We start from the raw sequence: 17,265 nt of genomic DNA on the forward strand, positions 1-17,265 counted from the left end.
CTTTACCAGAAATTTCAATCTCGACTCACATTTTGCTGCTATTTCTTCTGACAACAGTAATGTTATCAGAACATTAAGATTCCTAAGTTTAGAAAAGTAAAATAGACAATATTTTGAGCAATCATAACTTTAATCAGAAATTTCATTCTGGGAATAAATCTCAGTGCTTTTTTAATTTAGTTCTCAGCAGGCTACAAGGTTGTATCATTTCTGCAAAGGAATATAATTGTGTGGGAAAAGTGGCTGATAGGTTGGTAAACACAATAAACACAGTAAGTGTGATAAATATAATCACACTTCTCTTCCATATACAGTAATTATCAAGAAATAATGGCAGCATTTGTAAGCCAGTTTGGGAGAGAGAACACAGACACAACCTTCTGTTTGACAATTGCCGTTGTATTTGAGGAAAGTATTTAGTGTTTGATGCATACTTTTGTTCTTTCTGTTAATTACATTTCTTTTACACTGAAGCTTGTCATAATATATACAGCTACCTATTATAACACTGAAGATACCATTCTTTTTTAGTACTTCGCATTCTGTAAGAGTCCAAAATAGGGATAGAAGATAATCTTACTCAGGTGAGGGGTATTATTACTACCAGATAAGTGGCCATTTGATGATAAATGCATCAAGAATGGCTCAAAAAGTCACCAGAATTCATAATTACAATAAACAAATTTTCTGCAGAAGGATTGAAGCCCTGGACTGGAACTCAGAGTTCCAAAGCTGAATCATAAAGGCATAGACTCACAGAATCAGCAAGGTTGGAAGGGACCTCTGGAGATCATCTAGTCCAACCTCCCTGCTCAGCAGAGTCACCTAGAGCACGTTAGACAGGGTTGCCTCCAGGCGGGCCTTGAATATCTCCAGAGAAGGAGACTCCACAACCTCTCTGGGCAACGTGGTCCAGTGCTCCGTCACTCTCACAATGAAGAAATTCCCCCTCATGTTCAGATGGAACTTCCTGTGGTTCAGTTTGTGCCCATTGCCTCTTGTCCTGTCACACGGGACAACTGAAAAGAGGTTGTCCCCGTCCCCTTGACACCCTCCCTTCAGATACTTACAGACATTGATAAGATCCCCCCTCAGTCTTCTCTTCCCCAGGCTGAAGAGGCCCAGCTCTCGCAGCCGTTCCTAATGAACGGCTACAGGCAAGTAGGAGTTCTCTTGGAGATTTCCACTCTCCATTTTCTAACTGGCAAGCTGGGAGTCACAATACAGCTGTTCACTGCCCTGTCTATTGGACTAACTTACTGTGGCCATTTCTAAACTGAGGTACTCCAAAGAATTTTTAAGGTCCAATGTTGAGACAGATACAGACTGTGTCCTGGCCAAATCCCTGTCCATACAAAGATGCAAACCACAGTAGCCCTTTTCATACCTCTCCTCAAAGCTTGGCTTTCTCAGAAAGGAAGTGTGGACACAAAAATCCAAAGGTTATATTGTGCAGTCCTGTTATACGGTGGCAAAATTCCCCTCACTGAATGATCAGGGCACTAGGACACCAGAGAGCATCCCAAGACATTTTTGCCCCTCATCTTCAGTGTAAACAGCAATGTATGAGAAGGCTAACACTGAGCACAATGCTGCTACGGTTTGGGGAATACATTAATAACAAAGAGTTAAACTCCTCTGCTGGTCTGTGTGCATCCTTTAGTGCCACATACAACTGATGAATGCATAAATCTATTCTTCATCTGATAAATTATTCACTCTTTGGTCTTTTGTCCATGTGGAATAGCCACAGATTAAAAGCTCAATGTCTCTGGAAAACTATACTTGCAATCCTGTTCCATAGCTATAAGTAGACAAGAAATCCAGGGTTTCTCACTCCCCAGTGAACTCACCTGGACAGAAAAATGAGAGAATTAGTTTGTGCATGTCTGTGCATATCTCTCTGTGCTCGTGCACAAGGAAGAAAGGTCATGTCGCCAGTTACTGACAAACAGCCATACCTCAAAGCAGAACACAGCACAGCACTGGCAGTGGCTCAAAAAGCTGAAAGCAGCTTGCACAATGAGATAGGAGAGGAAGCAAAGAAAAAACAATCCTAGAAAACTGACACAACACCAGAAATCTAGATACACAGAATGTAACTTTCTTAATCTGAAATATAGTCAAGATTTTGTTTCAGAGTTGTGAAAAACATAATAGATCCTATGAAGCCAGAACCCTTTTTTCAAAGATCTCCCTGTGATGGAGGCAAGAGTGGCTAAATGACTGAGGGTAGGAGGGACAAAATGAGCTGTTGGTGATGGATCCCAGTAGAGAGAGGAAAGCTAATGGAAGGTAACTCACACAGCTTTTCCAGCAGTCTGCAGGTTCTACACCAACACTGATTTTCATCCTTTATTTATACAGTATACTACATATGTGTGTAGTTTACATGTATGTATGTTTATGCATTTTTTGATGAAACTACTTAACTTGTTTCCATTACTGTATATTCCATTATGTTAAAGACATGGCTGCTTGCAAGAAAGCGAGGTCTGTCTCACCTGGCTACCACTCTGAATTTGACCACGCCCTTCACTTAGAGGGACAGATGGAAATGTTCTCTTTTTTCTCAGTGAAAATGCTGAGCTTAATGGAACCTTCTGAAACACACAGGCAGGCAGGAAAGGAGAAATACATTGAGGAAAGAGGATAAAGCAGCAACAGAGACTTCTATGAGACTTCTAAGAGAAGTGAGGGGGCAGCCCGCAAGAGACAGCAGAGCTACAGCCAAACCTCAGGGTGCAGTTTCAAGTTACCTGCTTGCAATTGCTGGAGGAGTTAATCCTGCTCCTTCCACTGCCAATTTCAGAGAAAAACTACCCTAGCAAAAAAGAAATTACTTGTTGTCCATCAGCGGCAAGTTAAGCCTACTTACCCTGCAACCAAAGTATTGCCACAGCCAACATAAAAGAATTCACAGAAGCATTTGGCTGAAAATGCAAGGGAAAAAGTGGGAACAGTGATTTCAGCAGCAAGCAATGTCATAATTGTCTTGAAGTGGCACCCTCAGAGACTGTGGAAAGACAGACACTAGTCTAGAAACCCAGAAGAGGCTATATGGATTTATTTAAGCCTAGAAAACCGAAGAAAGGAATAGTCCTGCAAGGAACACAGTGGGTAGGTGGGAGATTTGTTCTATTTCATCTGTTTTAACTATGAAACATTGTAAGTTATTGTCATTTTGTAATTTATTATTTTCTGTTCTAAACAGAACATTGACTTAAAGATTGGAAGCCTTTGATGTCCCTTCCATGTTCATTTAAAGGTAGAGTTGGGAGAAGAAATTCCAGCTCCTGGTTGCAGTTCCAATTCCAGGTCCAGTGAAGGAAATGCTGAGCAGGCTTTTAGAGAGGCTGGCAGGAGACGGTAATGGTGTCGGTAATGGAAGATGCCCACAATGACCTTTCCAGTTAAATTACTGGCCACTGGATCCCCAGGAACTGGCAGATGCTGCTCAACTTTGTGCGTTCTTTTCTTCCAGATAAGACCTAGATGAAAAATATCCTTGTCTGCTTAGCCTGCTCTTCAGTTGAATGAATATTCCGGTTTAAATTGCCTACTGAGATACAAGCTTCTTGCAGCAGCAGCAGCAAATAAGTTATCACCAACAGCATATCTAGGGATTCATTAAGTCTAGTCAATGTCAGAGAAAGCACAGCTTGAATAAGAATAGCTGGCCTAGACTCAGATTATTGAGAGACTGACTAATTCATTTAAAAAATCATAAATGTTTTGCCAAAACTAAATGAAACAGATTTAGCAGGCACCAAGGCAATATCCATTCTTGCTGTACTTCCATTATTACCAGTGGCTTCACAACAGGGATTCCTTTGGCTGGATTTCTTTAGATTTCCAGGAAGTGCTTTACAAAACTCCCATATGCCATCTGCAGTTATTGTTGAGAGCTGACAAAGAGGTATGAAATACAATGGTTGCTGGCACAGTATATTTGGAATAATCTAAAGTGCATGACAGAAGAAAATTCCGATAGCTGCATTTTCAGTAAGCTAAAAATGAAACTACATAGACTACAGAGACCAAAATCGGGGTGCAAACATTTGTGTTGTTTATTTAAAGGCTTCCACAAACTGACAGAGGAGTCAACAACACCCAAATCTGCTGTCGATACCAAAATTATACTTAAATTCAGAGACATAATACATGGCAAGGAACAATCCATTGGCATAGAGAACTTCTACCATTTAGATCTAGCACCTGGATTAGTAGATGGCAGATGCTGCAATACAAATAAGTATACATGAATTTATTATGCAGCCAAGGAACAAACGGTGAGAGGGTTTAAAAGTGCTTGAGCATATTGATGAAACCACAGTTGGAGTGTGTTAGTAGGAAAAATCCCAAAGCAAAGTAGCAAAGTTTCTTCTCTCTCTCTCTCTCTCTCTTTTTTTTTTTTTTTTTTTTTTTTTTTTTTTTGCAGATGGCCCTGGTTGTCAATTATTTTCAGTTTGGTAACACTGTCAAGCTTAATTCATGCATATATGTGCAAAACACCTTGTAATATTTGGAACAAAGAAATGTGAACAAGTATACTATTATTATTAGAATATGATCAAATGAGTTATTATTACCATACCATGTATTTACTCATCAAGATATTTTCAGTAAAGAAACAATGGAGACTAGCTTTATCTTCAGTAATTTTTATATCACTAAAATATACATGCTAAGATAGAACCTGGTGGAAATTTCAAACAATTGAGATTAGCTACTGGGACTTGGATTTCTTTCAAAATTCACTTTTTACTTGTGAGAACTGTGTTTCTCATAAATATTTGGTTTTACATCCTTTTGAGCCATGGCTCTTTTTCACAGATGATGTGTTTGTATGTTTGACTTTTATATTATACTGTATCATGAGACACCTTATGAGACTACCAAAACTACAGCCCTGGTTGAACATTCAATTACAAATCCGAAATCACATACAGAAGTAGCAGGTTTTAAAATCAACTTTTTTTACTCCTAAGGAAAAGTATATACATTACCACCAATCACGGATAAGGTAATGATGGATAACAATTGTGATAAGCTGGGAAAAATCAGATTCAGAGAGTGTGCCAGGACTGGAAACACCATAATAATAGGAAAATTTATTTACTCTCATGTAGATTTAAATGCCACACTGGGTTTTTTTTAGATTCTGTAAATGACTGTTTCATGGATACACTAGTCAAGGAACTCAAAAGAGAGAATCAGGTATTGATTTTCTTCTGAGATATATTTTTGGCTTGTGTCACAATGTTACTATTGAGGATTCATTCTGTGATATTAACTGAAATATGTTTATATTCAACATTCGTGCAGAAAGCATAAAGGCCAAATAACGAATCCTCTGCACCAGCATTTAACTTCAAGATGTTGTCTTAGGAGCAGACAAAGAAGCTAACTGAGCATTAGAAATTATTAGATGCAGAATAAAGAACAAAACAGGAAATAATGAATATGCCACTGTATAAATCCAAGGTGTCTCAGCATCTTCAACACTGTGTACAGTTCTGGTACAGGTCTACTTCAAAAGATGATTAAAAGGTTAGGACTTTTCAGCCTGGAAGAGCAATTGCAGAGCAATATAACTGTGAACTGTAAAATCAGTAGCAAAGAGAGGATGAATAGGGAACTCTTACTCTCTTTTTTTCATATTACCAAAGAAAAAAAGATGACATCAAGTGAAATAATCATCTAGAATGTACCAAAAAGCTAAAAGGAAATATGTCTTCTCATTGCTCATAATTAAGCTGTGTAGCCTGTTACAAAGGGTTGGAACAGTGCCAAAGCTTACATGGATTCAAAAAGGCAATATTTAAATTCATAGGGGGATCATTAAAGACAATTAAATACAAAGGTACTGCCTCTAACTAAAGATATCCCTGAGCTGCTCATTGGTGGAAGCTGCAGAAGTATCCTAAGAGAGAATTATTGTTCTGGTTTGTTCTGGTTTTGTGCTGAGCATCCATTGCTGGCCGCTATGACAGCATAGCAGACTAGCAAGACTTTTGAGTCTGATCCAGGACGGATATTTTTCTGTTCTTATGTCCCTAAACTTTACTGGAAATGCCTAGATATAAACTTTTGATGTATAACACCCACCTCTGTTTATGCTAACAATAAACCCCCCACAAAGAGAAAGATTCATAGAAATTAATAAGTGTAGGAAATAAGGCAGTTATTTATCTTTTCAAACCAGTCATATTTATTTTAAACCAGGAACAGGTTGAACTGTACCTTTCCTGACCTGGTTCATCCACAAAAAAAAAAAAATCTGTATAAAAAAGGTTGATGAGTTTGACTCCTTATGGAAAAAAAAACAATAAAATATGTAATTTTCTATATAGAAAAATGACTTTGTTCATACAGAAGCTCTCTACAGCAGTTCCTGCTGGACACCTGGAACTATGACAGACCTGCTGGTCTTAACACAGAGATCACTTACAAGCTATTCTGGCACCCGGAGGCCATCAGAGACTTTCCCTTCCTGAGGAAACAGGCCAGCCAGCTTTGTGACTGGCGAAGAAGAGTTATGGAGCCAACCCAAAATGAATATGCATGTACGCTTTGGTTTTCCTCCAATTTAATCTCCTTTATGTATTAGTTTATTCTGTCATTTTCCAGCCACCTTAAGGTGACTGGTCTGGATGCATTAGTACAGCATTATGCAAATACATATCTAGTATAACAGAAGATTTTCCATGTCTGCATCCTAAGGTTGTGGAAAAGCATTATAATATAGAAATAGCTTCCCATTGTGTAGTAAATAACACATTAAAAGCAAGTTAGATAGATATCTGTGGTATTTTAGATCTAGCTAATCCTGCTTTACAGCAGGAAATGGAGTAGATGTCCTCCTCATGTCTCTTCTGCCCTGTTTTCTATAACTTTAGTAAATCTAATAGGAAAAATAAGAAATCAGGATGTTTTAAGGAAACTAATAACTTTAATTTTGCAGAGTTTTTTCATAGCTCTTATTTAAAAATAAAATACCACAAAATTTTAATTTTAGCACAGTGCTGAAAGTGCTTTAATTGGGGGGAAAATACTACCAATAAAACCTTTACATTAACACTACAGAAAAGATTGTTTTGAAATGCTGTTCTACCATGTCCTACAATAACCATCTCAAAATTAACAGCCAAAATATCAAAACAGTTTTCAATTTCTGGGTGCTCGTATTTCTTTAGGAATAGTTTGTAATTCCTCCATTGCTGACTTGTAGATGAAGATGATACAATAGTCATTTGGTCATATTGTTTACCTGTATCTCAAGATGAAGACAAAGATCTCTCATTATATGCAGCATCTCGCAAAACAGAAACTTGATAAAACTCAGATCCTCTGGGTGATATTGCGTGTAATAACAACTCCAAGAAAAATTAGTATTGTGCTCCTGCATCAACATTTTAAGAGTATTCATGCCTCCAGCTACATATACAACATGTTGTTTTCCTCCAGTGACCAAAATGCTAATGTATGGAAAAACAACTACCACCTGAGACAACTGAATAAATGCATTACTCAGAGCACTGATTGCAGATTACTGAAATTAGCTCTGCTTCATTCCTTTCATTCCCAGCTTCACACACAAGTCACACAAGTCACATCACACTGTTGATCTTTTTAGCACAGCATCTGATAAGATCATTTGAATATGTCTTCCTGTATCTTTCCTAGCTGTCTCCCCAGTGCCCAGATCATTCAAGAACTGACAGATGCAGAGCACTGTCCTTGTTCCAATAACTGGTTATGTGCATCTCTGAGCCTAGAAGGAAAAAAAAAAAAAAAAAAAAAAAAAAGCTTTATATTGTTTCCCTTGATTATTAAAGGAGACCAGGAGTCAATGGATAAAAAATGGGCACATAGACACATAGAACTGGAAAGAAAAGAAATTAGGATGGGAGGCACAGGCAATTGCCTATGGCAACAGGTCAAGGCAGTAAACAGTCCAGTATTCAGGCCATGCTATCTGCTTTATTGATGCTTAAAAGAAGCATTACCAATGCTTCCCTACAACTCACTTTCACCTTCTTTGCTAGCAAGCCTTGAGCCAGTATATTGTGGAAGAAGAGAGCGGTCAAGTGAACATTATACACTGACAAGTGCTGGATAGGGTAGAAGGCATTTTCTCGCCTTCCCCCAAAAATCGCTGCCTCACTCTAGCTCACAGTGTGCAGCTGATCTTGCTCCAAAGCACAAGGAATCTGCAGAGAGATGGAAAATCCAGACTTAACTCTGTTTCTCCTACTTTCTTGCTCACTGAAAACATCATCTAAAAAGAGTTGTGCAACCAGGGTCTCACCTAACCACAGTGCAAAGAGGAGCCCACAAACAAGTAAAACAGATCAAAGTCCCTGCCAAGAAAACTCTGCAGAGATGATTCTTGGGCCTGTTAAAAGTCTTATCTCAAGTCTCTTTGTTTCTGCTGTCTCATCCATTAGGTCACTTCTTTTTTATAGGGTCATAAAGCAAGATGTCATAGTATATAACAGCAGCTATAAACCCACACACAAACATAGACACACATGGGCACTCCTTTCTCCCAGCAAACTGTTCTTCATGCATCAGAGCATGGTTTAACCCTAAAATATCTATAAGTGTCTCCTGGTTGAAGGTATCTCAATGTAGATCTCTAGCAGTGGCATCCCACTCATACCTGAGCAAGCTCCAAGTGACTGTGACAGTATTCAAAACTGCTGAACAGTTTGCAGCTCACGAGAGATCCAAGGGGAGTTTTTTACTTGGAGGTTGCCAACACATGACCAACATTGGCTGCCATCTTGGTATAGGTGGGCTAGATAATCAACACCTCTGTTGCGGTGGCAACACAGCTCTATGAGGAAACAAATTTGAGAAAGACTGATGAAATCAGCATTGCCTCAACACTTTGGGTCACAGTGCAAGTTAGTCTTGCCCTACCACACAATAGAAAAGGAATATATCTGCTATCTCCAGGTTCAGGACCACCCTGAATTCCTGCAGTCCTTGGCTCTCTTGAAACATAGAACATGGCTCTTAGACATATGACAGTTTTGACACGACACTTATAAAGTGAGGAGGTTCAGATCACTCAAGGCTAAGGCCTGACTTTCCAAGCCCAGCACTTGCACAATCACTTCATCAAAGTGAAGAGTGAGTGAAGGTTTATGATGTTGCTAGACCTAGCTGTGCATTATTGTTATTTTTTGTGGGGAGTGTTTCTTCCTCAAGTGATCTGCTGCTCCTCTAGTTAAGGTAGAGTCCCCATCATGGCTCTTAAGACTGTTATTATTACATCTCTGTCAAGCAGAGAACTATCACACTTTTTACTAATGCAAAAAATAACACTTTCCCCCTAGGTGACTCTGAAAAAAATATTTATTTTAATTGATTCTACAGGACTAAAATGATCTGCTTTTCTGTTTCTCGGCTTCCAAAAATGATACTGAGATTAAAAATCTGGATATGTTACTGTAAAAGAGCATAGGAGGATATCAGTGCCTAGTGCAAAAAATAGCTCTACGGAACTTCACTTCCATTTCCTGTAACAAATTAATTGCAATACAATCCTGATCTCAGATTTTAAGCAAGCAGTTAACTCACTCCTTGGTACATTACAAATCCAGACACTTTACAGAAAGTGAAAGCTTTACAAGAGGTACTCTGGAAAGGAAAGACAGAAATACACACTAGGCTTGGAGGTGCTGTTCCACACAGTAGACACGCGGTGGCAGTGTGGCTTCTTTGTCTTCAGTGGGGTTTTCCCGACAGTGAAGAATCCACTTTCCTTCTGCACTGTTAGTCAAATAAAATTAGAATAGGTCAGATGTAATCATAATCAACTTATTCCCGGCTATCCTACACTTGTACATAACACTTTCAATCACGTTATCCAAACTCTGTATAAATAAAAGCAAAAAAAAAAAAAGAATGACTCTTCATTTCTTATGTATTCCTAGAGAGACAAACATGAATAATGTTATTTAAGAGGAAGCCCTTGTTGGTGAGCTGTTTCACATCTAAACTAAATACTGCAACGTTCATACTTATCCCAGTTTCCTCTAAGCTCCTTGTAGACGAAAATAATACGGGTACAGCATATTGTCAAAAACAGCATGTTCAATTTAAGTCATAACATACAGAGAGCGGAACGGGGGAAAGAGTGAAAGAACCAAATATTACAACTCTAATATATTACTTGAGTGGGACTTCTGATGAAGAAAAGGTTGCATGGTTTAGGCAAAGCACACCTGGAGGGAACAACAAACAAGCTATACAATGAAATTTCTGTGAGCTGCTTGAATCCATCAGATATTAGACAGATAATGTTCTTGTATGATATTCCTCATCTCTTAGGCACTAAATGCATCAAAATTAAATCTCTTTTTCAAAAATCTAATGAGCAAAGCATCCATTACAAGTTGTTATCCATTCAGAGATAATCCCAGCTACATCTCTTTCAGTCTACAATTGGCAGTTTTTACTGCAAATTTTACTGCAATTTTTGCAATTCAGTTTTTGCAATTTTTACAATTCAGAATTCGTAAATCATCATTTTCTATTGATGGAGTAATCAAGTTACATGATATCTTATTTTCTCTATGTAAGATAATGTCTTATTTCATTTATATTTCAGTTCTTAACTAAGCATTGTCAGAAATGTTGTGCAGGCAAAATTCTTTCTCCTCTCTACCCCAAGCCTTCCAGTTTTTATTCCTAGTTACAAGGAAGGAAATCTGCCTCAAAAATCTCATGAAAGAGCTTCAGGCTCAGAGTAAACTGCCATTCGTTTTGCCACATATCTCAGAAGCACACACAAACACAAATACACGTACTTGCAAGATAACAATTCAACATTTCTTCCAACACACTCTATTGTTAGCGTGCTAAGAATTTGTAAACCTGAAGGTGTGTCGGTGGCATTTGGGGACACCCTCTACAAGAGTATTTTCTAAATCCTGAATCCGTTTCAGATGTATTTTGTGCATGAAACCAAATTGGTTGCAACTATAAAGACCAATCAGAATTCGTGTCTGTGCTGGAGTTCGGGAATGGAGGAGAGGGCAGGGAAGAAGAGGAGAGGAGGAAATGTTTCACATTTTTTAAACTGTTTCCTAATCTCCTCAGTACTTCTCACTCATACGTGCCATGTCAAAAGAGAATGTAGTATCTATTGTTTACTGGAAATGCTTTTGTGACTTATCTGTGTTTCAGTAAAAGGTTCTCGCATAGTTTCTAGCATAGTTTACATTCTTGCCTAGCTGTGATGTGTCTTCCCCATTGTTTTCCCTGCCTTATCCTGCCCTTCCTATGCTTCCACTTTTCTGTTACATTTTTCTGCCTGCTCATCATAGTTTTACCACATACATCCAGCTCCCTCATCTTCACAAATCTCCGATCCTCTTTCCCAGCTGGTACCCCACAGCTTATCTCAACTTTTCTGTTCCCATGAGTAACTTTTACTCCACGCTTATTAGGAAGAAGTGCGTCACTCCATCTGTCTTAATCACTGAAGCTATTTTCACATATCATACACAGCCATTAACATGACCTCGCTTTTGATATGCCACATTACAGCAAAAGGGGATGACATTAGCCAGACCAAGGCACAGGAAAGTCCACTGTTCCCTCCCCCTCCTAAAGAAAAACAGAAGATAGACAAAGAGTAAATCAGCACAGAGACAGAAGGATTCTGCTCCAGGAGGTGTGTCAGTAAGCAAGAGGCAATTCCCTGGAGTCCTGAGTTTTCAGGAAATAGAGTGCCCCAGTTTCTTACTTCACAATATAACTTGAGAGAAGGATGATCCCAGTCTCAGTTTTTCCCTAGGTTTTCTAGAACTACTCCGTGCTCAAACTCTCATGTCTAAAATGCTGCTAAAAATAAGTTATACCACCTCATTTTGAGTCCCACTGTCTCTGAAACAGCCACAAATTAACTTTCTGTGGGGTGTATATATATGTGTGTGTATGTGTATACGTACATAGATACATAGAGTTTCTATCTTCTGCCTGAACTGCTTCTGCTCTTTGAAACCTCCCTCGGGGCGCCCCAGGCTGAGGGACAGACCGCGCAAAACTTCTCTCGGGGAGCCTCCACCCCAGTTGGGGTACAGACCCGCCCGGAGCGGGCCGGCCCCTCTGCCCCGCTGCCTGAGGCGGAGCTCCTGCTAGCGAGCAGGAGCCTTGGCGGGAAGCGGAGCGGGAAGGGAAGGGAGAGGAGGGGAAGAGAGCGGGCAGCGCTGCCCTGCCCTGCCCTCGCCTCCCGCTGCGGCGGGGGAGGAGCTCGGTGCGGGCCGTGCCTGGCACCTGCGCGGCGGGTGGCGCCCGAGCGCCCGTCCCTCCGCGGCCGAGCGCGGCGCTGGGCAGGCGGCGGCGGCGCAACAGGTATGCTCGAGCCCATGGCGGCCCGCGGCCCCGCCGCCGAGCAGGGCTACATCCGCACCGTGTTGGGCCAGCAGATCCTCGGGGAGCTGGACAGCTCCAGCCTGGCGCTGCCCTCCGACGCCAGGCTCAAGCTCACGGGCGGCCGAGCCGGCGAGGAGAAGTCGCTGCGGCTCCACCGGCAGGTCCAGCAGACGCTGGCCAGGAAGAGCAGGAGCTCGCTAGTGAACGGTGAGTGCCCGCCCCGCCCGGCCCGGCCGGCGGCTCCCCTGAGAGGGCTGCCGCCTTTCGGCTTCCCCAGCGCGGCCGGAATGAACCGCCCGTTGCCCGCGCGCCGCGCCCCAACGGCCCCCAACGGCTTCCAACGGCTCCGGGGCCGCCGCGCCGCGCAGCCGTTGGGTTGCGGGCCCGCCCCAGCCCCCCCCCCCCCCAACACACACACACACGCGCGCACACTCCTCCGTGGGTTTTTACCTACAGTTTATTGCTGATATTGGTGGGTTTGACCCCAGAACGGAGCCGGCTGCGGCGTGAAGGCGGCGGCGGTGGTGGTGCTGGTCAGCCGCTGCCTGGCAAGGTGTCTGCGGAGTTGGAACTTCTTGAGTAAAAGCGGAGCTGTACTCTCGGTGCCTCCTTAATTTGCGCGGAACGGGAGAGAAGGGGCTGGCTTCGTACAAGACGTTTCCCTTTGCACCATCTGTAATAAAAATCAGAGCTGTATCACACTTCTTCCTTCTTTCTCCTCTCTGATAAAGCGAGGTTTCCCCCTCCCAGCCGCTCCGACTTCGCTGTTGCTTGAGAGGAGAGTTGAGGGTAAAATCTCCCAATCCTGTAACCGTTTTAATGTGCTTATTTTAATAACTTAGTTCTACCCACTGGCCCTGTTTGCTAAATAAAACGGAAAGAAATGTCGGAAATGGTTTTCCTTATTTTATCGTGAAGTAGACGAAAATGAGCTAAAGGGAGGTTTGGCAAAATAACCCTGGGAAAGGCAGAAATAGGAAACCAAAAGATAATGCTGCTAAACTGTTCGTGGACGTGCGCAATACAAATTGAAGTCAATTGCTTTTAAGCTCTTGCAGTCAGCAGGCTCCATCCTTCAGGGTGACTTTGGCAGGTGCCAAGGGTGTCAGGCAAACTGCTGGGGGGTTTCCTCCTAAGTGTTAACAGGATGCATTGTTTTTAAAGCAAATCAAAAGAAAACTGAAAACTTTCTTTTAATTATTCTGAAAACTTTGTTCCTATTTTTAAATTGGATGATATGACTGTCTCACAAGTTATTACAACCTGTTGCTCAGCTGTCATTATGAAAGCTGTCACCTTTCATTTTCAAAAAAAATGAATTAAAGGGCTTCCCATTTATAAATATGCTTCACCCATCTGACTTGTCAGGCAGAAAAATATTTCCTTGTACTTCCACTGGCTTCCATCTGAAAAACACCTCAGGACTGTAAATGAATACTATGCAGACATGGACATATTCTACTCAGAAAGATTAGGAGCCTAAATCACTAACAAGTATACATGGCTTAGCAGTGTGCAGGTACAGAATCAAGTCCTCAGGCTGGAAGCTCTTATTTGAATAAGGTTTCTAAGCATTTTTTAGAATAACTTCATTAGTTTTTCTGATATTAGAGAGGAGCTCTCTGGAAATACTTTTTGAACAATAGTTAACAAATGATATGGTGTCATGAAGCTGAGATGCTACCTCTAAACCATGCATGAAAATCTATGAGGAGAAGTTCCAGTCCTCTTAGCTCCCCTTACTTTCCCTGGAACATAAGCAAACAAAACTAAGGGATTAGGGGATAGCTGTCTTAGCTTTGTTTTCCTAAAGGTCAAGTATTTGGGCACCTAGCATTTCTGAGACACTAATACTGCTACGCTTCAGAAACAAGACTGGCTAATTATGTCTTACATACATTGTCTACATGCATTATTCATGCATAAAAGGACTTTCCACTTTTCTTCTTTAAAACATATGCTTGTACCCAATTTGTGTATTCCTTATATAAATAAATTATTTATCTACACACAACATATAGATATGGCTACCTATATATCTATTTATCTGTATTTCAGATATCTATAATGTGTGTCAAATGTCTCTAATATGTTCAACATGTTGGCTTTCCTGAAAAATGTACGTATGTAGGTACATGAATCCAAATGTGCTTTTCCATAGAAGACTTGCTCAAAATTTGACCATTCTTTAAAAAAAATTTTGAATTCTTGTATATAAGCTACTTTTTAAAAATATGCATTATTTTACATGCAAAAAATAGCACTTCACTAAATTATAATGATTTTCTAGATACATTCACCAGTTGTCATAACCCATATTGTTTGAAGTCACAGGGAAAACTATATAAAGATTTGAAAGGAGCAGGTCCCTGCGATACTGTCCTATCAGTAGAAGTATTTCAGACCCTATTCAGCAAGGTATTTAGCACATACCTAACTGGAGTATTCACATACATGCCTAAAATTAGACAAGCGCATCAGCACTCGGTATAAAAAATCAGTCCTTTACAGTATACTCTGCACACACCCAGGTTCCACAGACAGTACTGGGAGTTTTGAAGCACAAGGAGTACATTATCAGGCAGCATTATTTCTCCTTAAAGTATCAAATTAAAGGTGGCTACTTAGTCTTAAACATTACCTTAAAATAGGAAAGCATCTTTTTGCCTCTTTCACCCATGTATTTTGCCGTTTTATGCCCTTTTACTCCCTTTTTTTGGTTTTTGAAGGTGTCTTCCTTTTTTGTTTTTATAATGGATATTCAAGTCATCCTCAGATTTGTGCTTTGAGGATTCCTCCAGCTGCAAAATGATTAAAATTTTGTGCTGCTTCAAATTGTTTTAAAATATTGACAAACTTTTTTTCAAGCAGTAGTTTGCCAAGAGCTGCAATTTCTCCACTTCAGCAGCTGCTATATCTTATAAGTTAAAGATTATGGCACCCAGAAATAAATGTGATCCATTAAAGCAGCCATATGAAATTTATGAATGTTACTTAAAGATAGCAATGGAATGGTATATAGTTCTAGAAAATGGCATTCAAAATCATATACATTAATGACTAGTGGTTTTCAGTTCACATATATAACATTGATTATTCCGTGCATACTTTAAGAGTTGATGAAACCATGTTAAGTTTCTGATTCCACTTGCCCCAATCTTTTTCTCTCCAAGTTTTGATTGACTTTTAAATTTCTTTGTGATATTCCTGTTTCTTTAGTGTAATCCCTGGAACAAAGTCTTCCTTCCTGTACAGCATTCTTAGTTTTACTGCAGAAAATGAGGGCAGAATTTAGTAATATATTTTAAAAAATGAAACCTGCCTGGTGAACTGCTGTCTCTGTAGAGATACTTTCACTGAAACAAGTTTGTGTTTTTGAAAAACAATTGAAACTTATGAGGTTTCCAAATCAACAGCATTAGGCAGTTATAATCAGAGCCTAATTTCTTCCTTATACTGCTTCATTTTTACAATTCTTAATAGTATTTTTCTTAAAGTGGTTTTAGGGGTTCTTAGGAGTTTCCTATCCCAAGTCTTCCATTTCAGAGATTTTTGACAAAGCTTACTGCTTCATAGTAGTTTTCTTGATGTATCTTTGTAGAAAAAGAACGTAGAAAAAAAGTATTTGTTGGAGACTTCTATTTTTCGTTGGTGTTATTAAATTCCTCACCTCTGCTTCCTGAGCCAGACGAGATCTTTTTCTTTCATTATAAGCACTTGTATAAATGGTTACTTACCAGTGCAAAGTACAAAATGTTGGAAAAAAGTCCTTTTGGTTGCACTGGCAGAACGATGAAGGGGAATGACCAGAAAGGAGGCTCATTCATCTCTAGACTGAGTGATTCAGTGAAGTTTTTGATAAGCCATTGTTAAAATGTCACCGTCCCAGTGTATGAGTGGTGTATGAAAAAGAATTAAAATATGACCAACCAGGTAGTTGGAACACAACGAGCCACTGCTGAGGATAGTATTACCCTTCCAAACAAGAGTGGACAATAGATATTCAGCAGGTGGGCACTTGGGATATATGAAAATACCACAATCTTTTGTAGATTTTTATGTATGAGATATGATTACATTGAAGTCTGCAGTGTGGGGTTTAAAGCCAAAATTTGGTTTTTGTGGTAACCATTTAAATACAAGACAGCTGAAAAAGACTCATAACTGAGAGAAAACAGTATACAGGATTTAAAAGGGATCTGATACATCTAACTTGTTAATATAGACTAATTGTCATCTTCATATATCCAGAACTTAGACATATGTATTGTCATTGTCATTTTTGAAGGCCCATCACACAGGGGATTGATATGTCTGCAGCTGTGGCTAGTATGGCCAGTAATCACTGGGGAGAAACTTTCAAAGCCTCTAGAGATATTGGACATATCACATCCAAGGGAACAAAGGAGGTTTGAGAAGAGCTACTGTGACAATAGATAGGATTTTTTTCTCAGTTATCTCTTCATTCTCCTTCCTTGTAGTGTAACTATTTTGTCAGATCTCAGAATTTTATCATAATTGTTGTGAGATTAGGTGATCTTTATATGGCTTTTACTATGGGTACGAGGAACAGTGAAGAGATTTTAGTTTTCCTCTGCCTCTTTGCCACATCCAAAAACCAAGTGTTCCTGAACTTCTTTGGTTGCATTGCATATTGGCAGGAAAGAGAGGAGACTGAGATAAAAGGTTCAGTTCAGTTGTGTGCGTATCAGTGTCAGCTGCTATTTGAGATGCTCGGGGTTTCCAGAATACCTGCATGGCTTGACAGACATGACTGAGTTTCTAGGAGACCCATCATTCTCTTGAATGGCAGCTGGAAATCAAGTGGGCTGTCTCTATAGCATGTCATATAGGTTTGGACCCTATGGG

The 17,265-nt window shown here is 40.1% G+C and overlaps 1 protein-coding gene and 1 long non-coding RNA gene across 2 annotated transcripts in view; one reads left to right on the forward strand and one right to left on the reverse strand.

Annotated features, from left to right (window-relative positions):
* Positions 1 to 8,685: 8,685 nt before the first annotated feature.
* LOC134148188 (uncharacterized) lies at positions 8,686 to 13,198 on the reverse strand. Its single transcript, XR_009960162.1, has 3 exons — positions 12,851 to 13,198; positions 9,682 to 9,786; positions 8,686 to 8,845 (listed from the first exon to the last, which is right to left on the reverse strand). It is a non-coding gene; the product is annotated as an uncharacterized LOC134148188 (long non-coding RNA).
* PKP2 (plakophilin 2) overlaps positions 12,344 to 17,265 on the forward strand; it is a 44,702-nt gene continuing 39,780 nt past the window's right edge. Inside the window, exon 1 of the mRNA XM_062590041.1 lies at positions 12,344 to 12,603. Coding sequence (XP_062446025.1) covers positions 12,378 to 12,603 — 226 coding nt within the window. The 5' untranslated portion in view covers positions 12,344 to 12,377. The remainder of the gene's footprint in view (positions 12,604 to 17,265) is intronic.

Source organism: Rhea pennata, chromosome 1, assembly GCF_028389875.1.
Source record: "Rhea pennata isolate bPtePen1 chromosome 1, bPtePen1.pri, whole genome shotgun sequence".
NCBI classification, from domain to species: Eukaryota; Metazoa; Chordata; class Aves; order Rheiformes; family Rheidae; genus Rhea; species Rhea pennata.